The sequence below is a fragment of the Cibotium barometz genome, chromosome 31 (genome assembly GCF_041138505.1).
Source record: "Cibotium barometz isolate CiBa-2024 chromosome 31, ASM4113850v1, whole genome shotgun sequence".
Taxonomy (NCBI): domain Eukaryota; kingdom Viridiplantae; phylum Streptophyta; class Polypodiopsida; order Cyatheales; family Cibotiaceae; genus Cibotium; species Cibotium barometz.
In genome coordinates this window covers 18,323,946-18,330,994 of record NC_141076.1, presented here as the reverse complement: position 1 = coordinate 18,330,994, position 7,049 = coordinate 18,323,946, and the positions used below count along the sequence as shown (strand labels likewise).

The 7,049-nt window shown below is 42.0% G+C and overlaps 1 protein-coding gene across 2 annotated transcripts in view; it reads right to left on the bottom strand.

The window, feature by feature from the left end:
* Positions 1 to 3,033: 3,033 nt before the first annotated feature.
* Positions 3,034 to 7,049, bottom strand: part of LOC147620566 (uncharacterized) — a 64,657-nt gene continuing 60,641 nt past the window's right edge. For both annotated transcript variants that reach the window (XM_086824802.1, XM_086824803.1), the window contains one exon: positions 3,034 to 3,406. In XM_086824802.1, coding sequence (XP_086680928.1) covers positions 3,291 to 3,406 — 116 coding nt within the window. In that variant the 3' untranslated portion in view covers positions 3,034 to 3,290. The remainder of the gene's footprint in view (positions 3,407 to 7,049) is intronic.

Below are 7,049 nucleotides of genomic sequence, written 5' to 3'. Positions count from 1 at the left end.
TGTACACACTTTGGTTTGCACGAATCTCATTTCATTTCAAATAATCAGTTATCTTTAGTTGTAGCAACAATGAGAGTAAATTACACAATGTTGATGTGTTAGTGATGTACACACTTTGGTTTGCACCAATACCATCTCATTTTAAACAATCAGTTATCTTTATTTGTAGCAACAATGAGAGTAAATTACTCACTAGCTCTCCACTATCAATGCTACCATTGAACAAGCTAGTGTATGATTGTCGTTTTTTCAATGAAATAATAAGAATGGACCATCAACCTATTACTGCACAACATGCTAACTTTCGAAGAAGTGTGCATGGCCACATTTGTAACCACATCATGGCATGTTAATGCACTCTCAAATATTTGCATCTCCGCTATTTTGCATATTTTTATATGCACACAAGAAACCACGTGTACAATTGCTCAAGCACTCTAGTATTCAATGGAAGCTAGAAAATTTAAGTAACTTAGCATAGAAAGAATTAACATGTGGTCATAGAAAATGTTTTTTTTTCCTGTGGAAACCTTGGTTTTTAGAAATCTTGGCATAGAAATAATTCAAACATGGTGATAGGAGATGTTCAGATGCATGGGGTCATAGTAAATACACATAAATTTTAATGTTTGTCATGTGGTCATGACAAGTGTGTGCATCAACCTTTGAATATGGCTATAAGGGTGTTCATGCATAGCTTTAGTGTGTGGTCACATGGAGTCCATAGCGGCAAATGGATGTTACACTTAGGGGCTTGAATAGATTATTCGTCAAGGGGCTAAAAAGGGACGCTCATATGGGGATATTTTCTTGCATAAGAGATGTTCATATGGGTCCTTTACAAGATTGAAGAATGCTCTTGTGAGCTCGAAGTAATAATCACCCATTGATAGAGGGTTTGTTATAAGTAAAAACACCAAAGGCACCTATATGTTGTGTAAACATGAACCATACATTTGCTCTTGCACTGCATCTGACAATAGTCGATTCTTAGAAAAACAAATACTAAGGAAGTTTAAATAGGTGTGTATAGGTCGTGCTATGAATTGTGAATGTTGTGGAAATGACGCCAGGAAAATTCACAAGAAGAAAAACCAAACACACGAAGAAGCAAGATGAATTTTGACCAAGGAAGCCATAGCGAAACAACTAGTCTGAGAAGATGATCAACATGCTTGATGAGAAATGGACATATGAAATTATAAAAGCTTAGTGTGATTGTTCATAAAAACCATAGCTACATGAACTGACATAGCCATAGCCATAGCCATGGGAATAGTCATAATGGCCTCCCATAGACACCATAGCCTTAGCCATAAATATAGCATAGACTGATACCATAGAGAACCAAAATTTGGAACCACATGCTTTTCTATGGAAGAAAATCATATAGGCACATGCACAAGCCTTTGCAAGGCAAGAGACATTGGGCATCCATTGACCAAGTACATGAGGCCTCTCACTCCAACTCTTACATAATCGAATCTACACACAAAACAACCCCCGAAAGGTAGAGATAGAGAGAGAGAGAGAGAGAGATTAAACGTATACTAAAGACTCAATGGGCCTACAAGATAGAATAATGTCCATGGCATATATCTCATCATGGAATGGAAAATAAATAGAAACAAAACAAAACTCACTGAAGTGACATAAAACTGTCCATCAAAATCTCATTATGGAACACCATGAACATGAAGCATGAGGAGCATGAGCCTCCGTTAGATGGTATACCACTCCAAAATATCAAGGATGGGGCTAATCACTCAACTATATCCCATGGAAAGGTAGCTCCATGGCGATAGAGCATTACCTGGATCTGGAGCTAATGAGGGGATCATGGCTGACGTCTAGAGGACCGAGGCTCTCGGGCGAGGTCGGTCCGAAGCAACCCAAGGTGGGTCCACTGGATCCACTATATGGGTATCCTCCTCGATCCGAAAGAAGCTGATGAGGGAAGGGTCAGTGTGGTTGGGACCACAGCTCTCAAGAAAGTGCCCCTATGTCTATGAAGCTCGAGCAAGAAGAGTCCTTAGCAAGGGTGGTCCAAAAAGACATTGATATGGAGAGTGGGCCAAACCCCTCATGGAACAAACTATGAAACCTCCCACAGATCTCATAGTATATCGGGCAGCAACATAGGTAATGCTCCTTTGTCTCGACCTCTGTGTGGCATAATCGGTGGATCCTCACCTCCCTAAGTCCCCGTATGAGCTTCCCACCTCTGAAGACGCACTCAACTCTTCCGGTCTCCACTCTTGGGCGATGGGATGAGACTCGTATCTAGCCAATCGTAATCCGCATGGCATGGGACGACATGTGAACACTCACGTAACCTGGCTACTAGATTACATCCTCAATGAGCGTGAGGAAGTGATCTCACGCAAAAGTTCATCTTCGGTGGGAGCTCCGAAGGTGTGATCCATGTGCAATGGGTGTACAGGCTGAGAAGATCTAACCATAATCTGGTTCCTCATGAGAGAGCCGGAGAAAAGGGTAGTCTAAATCCTAAGAAGGAAGTACTCCAAGGCAGCCCTCGAGTGCTAGTTGTCTCACAGACTCCAAGGCAAGCCTCGAGTACTTGTGGTGATCTATGTGATTGATATGATGGAGGTGTGTGACTATCTGGAAGAGTGCATAAGGTGAAAACAAACTCTGCATGGATAACCTCGTGTGGGCCTGATGGTTTGTTGCGTATCACGGGAGAGCATCATGACCGGACTCGCTACCAATCCTCTTCGGATAATGTGGCGAGAGAAGGCAAAGCTTCAAAAATATAACATTTATAAAGCTTGATTTTGTGGTGGTATTGTTTATCAAGGATTATTTAATGTTTATTAAAGATTTGTTAATGTTTGTCGAGGATTTGAGAATATCTACTCATCTACTCACAAGCTCTAATTAGTATAAATGTGGTAATCTACTTACCATTCCATCAGCATTTTTTACCGTTAATTAGTCAAGCTTCGCAGGTCTCTCTTAGCCATCTACTTTTCTAACCATCTCTCCTCTTGGCAATGGTGAAATCAACAATAAGAATAACTTTTTTCGGGTTGGATTACCTGAACCATGTTGAGTTCACATACTATCCCAATGTAAGCGTGGAATTGCATGCTCTGTTTTGAAGGCCAAACCAGATCATTTCCACCATGTTTTTAATTTAAAACACGTTTTTACACACCTACCAGGCAAAGATAGACCCTATAACAAGGAGGCATAATGAAGGAAAAAGGCCTCACTTGGGTTTATATACATGCTGTCCCAACAAGAGCGTGCCTGGACCTTAACTTTCAGAGCGTACTCAAAACATTTTCAGCAGGCTGGACCTTTTTTAGACATGCTGGTCTACCCGCTCCATGATAGAAATAACTAATTATTCTTAGGAGATCATCAGCTGTGTGATACCCTGCAAAGGACAGATAGCTTGTTATCAATCTCCCTCTCTCTCTTTTAATAACACAAACTCTCACATGATGATTTTATCTAGGTAGCTAGTTTGTTTTTCTTTTTTCAACAATGATGCTACTTCGCACTTTTTGTTCTAATAGGCCCATTGGATCTTTTGTAGACATAAATCTCTCTCTCTCTCTCTCTAGGAGCCTTACACATCGCCGACGCACGATGGAGGCCTCCTCTTCTCAGCCTCATCACTACTTCAGATCTTGCAGCTATCCTCTCCTCCCCGATGATGGATCTCCCCCATGGACCCCTCCCCTCCATAGATTTGAGATAGAGAGCATTATGATCATTCTTGTTTACTTTATAGCATGCTCCCCCCGTTTGTTTTGTGCATTTACCTAGGACTCAGCTTCAAGTACTAGGTTTCTAGTTTTAGTTTGAGTTTTGTTTCAATTTTCCATGATGATGATATTCCATGGATACTTGTAATCATCTTTTGTCTCATAGGCCCATCCGGCCTTCTGTAAGACGTAAATATAACTCTCTCTCTCTCTCTCTCTCTCTCTCTCTCTCTCTCTCTCTACGCCTAGAGGAGCATTACATATGTCGTTGCCCAATATACTATGAGATCCATGGGAGGTTTCACTGTCTGTTTCATGAGGAATTTGATCCACTCTCGAAGATCATTGACTTCCTAGACTACCATTGCCTAGGGCTCTTCTTGCTGGAGCTGCAAACACAGGGAAACTTTCTTGAGGGAGCTTCGGCCCCAGCCACCCCGACCCCTCCTCCACCAACCATCAACAGCTACTTCACACCAAAGAGGTAGATGACACCCATACAATGGATCCTATATGGACCCACCTCGAGCTGCTCTGGACCCACCTCGCCCGAGAGGAGTTACCTCCGACCGGGCCTTTGCATTCCAACGTGCCCGGACGCCCCTGGATGTCGGCCACGATCCCCTCATCAGCTCCAGATCCAAGACATGCTCCACCGCCACCAAGCTACATTTCCACATGACGTAGCTGTGGTAGACCTCTCGGCCATACTCATTACCCCATGCTTGATATTTTGGAGAGTGGTATACCATCTATTGGGGGCTGATGCTCCTCTCATGTTCCTGGTATTCCATGATGAGATTCCATGGACAATTTTGTATCACCCCAATGAGAAACCTTTGTTTTGTTTCTATTTTATTTTCCGTTCTATGATGAGATATGCCATGGACATTACTAGTCTCATAGGCCAATTGGGTCTTTAGTAGACCCTTAATATTTCTCTCTCTCTCTCTCTCTATCTCATTTCAGCCACATGGCTAACTTCTAACTCTATTCTCACATAATCCTTTTGTATAGATAGTTCATTTATTTTCTTTTTCCATGACCTAGTCGAATTTTTTATGACACTATTGGCGACCCTTCGGTTCTTTTATAGACATTAATGTAACTCTCTCTCTCTCTCTCTCCGATGGATCCCCTCACATTATATCATTGTAGAATTGCACCACTACCACTTACATGACTGTTTTCTCTTTCAGCTCTACTTGGGTTTTAATTATGTTATTTCCATGATTTTGTCACTTCATGGACACACTGTCTAAATCCTTTCCCTGTATTTCGAGGATAATGGACTCTTGCAGAGTTTAAATGGTACCTTTGCGACTTAGAGCATCGCCAAGGGGGTTATTTTTGCCAGGGATGTATTCAATCATACCTCCAAATTGCTGGAAAATCTGACTCCACCTAGCTTGTCTGTCTTTCCATTGGGCGCACTAGGCATGGTTTGCATAAATGCCTGATGATCTGTCTTAACTGTGAATTCCGTCCCATAAAGGAAAGGTTTCCAATGCTCAAGAGCTTTCATCACCCCCAATAACTCTTTGTCATATATACTGAATAGTACTTCTCTGCGTCATTCAACTTCCGGTTGTAATAAGCCATTGGATGCCCTTCCTGCTCGAGGACAACTCCTATGACTAAATTGGTGGCATCAGTAATCACCTCAAAAGAATCATCCTATCAAGCCAACATAAAAACTGGAGCCTCGGAGGCAACTTCCTTCATTACATGGAATGCCTCGAGTGTTTTGTCCATAACGAACACCTTCTGTTGACGCGTCTTCACACCCTTAAGCAAGTCTATAAGAGGTGCGGCAAGGTTGAAAAATGTCCATGTGCGACCTGTCTACTTGACAAAGACCTACAAAAGAACAGATCTCCTCAACATTCTTGGGAAAATCCCATTCGAGAATTGCCCTCACCTTTTCAGGATCAAGGTTAAACCAGTCTTCGCTAATGATATGTCCCAGATAGTGGATTTCCAATACTCTAAACTCACTCTTCTTTTCAATAACAAAGAGTTCATTGTCCCGCGACTGTTGCAAGACCTTTTCCACATCTACAAAGAGTTCATTGTCCCGCGATTGTTGCTCTATAGAGGCAAAAAAGATGAGTATAGCATCTAAAAAGATGAACACACACTTTCCTATGAGCTCCACAAAGACTCCTAAACATCATCTTGTTGAACATCGCCGATGCATTGATGAGTCCAAATGGCATTACCACAAACTTGTAGTGGTTGCGTTCATAGTTGTTTCTCGTACCGGTACGAACCCATTCGTACGTATGCTTCGTACCGTACAGTACAAGTTCCCCCCACCCCCCCCCCCAAAAAAAAAAAACTTTGAGAAATTAAAATCCAAATGCTTAAAAAAAATATAGAAACCCTGCTTAATGAAGATCCCAAATGCCCGCAATACTCCGCAACTTTCGTATCCACTCAGTATTCCATATGGGATTGTTGAGAGACCTAAAAAATCTGGCAAGGTAGACAGGTACCGTACACTTGATTAGTAGGATGAGAGAATCTTGCTACATCACTTGGAGATCCGTGGTATAGGTAGGCTAGATAGTTAGATTCTCAAGTTATGTACGAGGGAGAAGATTTGGACATGGCCATTTTGATTTAGAGAGGAGTCCCTAAACCTATCACCCTAGATGCACTACTCGTATTTGTGCAAGGACGGTCCCTTAGTCATAAACGCTACACTGGGAGACCTTTGGTATTGCATTACAGATCCAGGTTCTTTTTTGGAGACAATCGGGAGAGACACATATCCATGTTCTGGTTCCTCAAGCACTGTAGACTCCTCCTCCTCCCCCCCTCCCCCAAACTTCCCTCACATTCAAGCTGAAGCTCCATAGCTTGTAAGTGTTTTTTTTTATACGTATTTTATCGTACGGTATCCGAAAATTTCGTATTGTACCAAAAATTCCCATACGGTATCGTATTTTTGTACCGTGACAACTATAGTTGCGTTCAATCCTAAAGGCTGTTTTTGGAATGTCAACCGTAAAGATCCAAAGATGATGATCGCTACTTTTGAGATCTATCTTGGAAAAGAACTTAACACCATTGAGTCGCTCAAGGATATACTCAATCCTAGGCATTGGGAACATATTTTTAACTGTGATTTTATTGAGTGTCTTGCAATCCACGTGTAATCATGAGGACTTATCTTTCTTTTGCACAAATAAAATCAGTGCAGCAAAGGGCGAGGATGAGGACCGGATAAATCCATCTCAGAGTAACTAGGGAAGCTGCTGCTCCAGCTCTCCCTCCAATGCCTTAGAAAGGCGATAAGGGAAC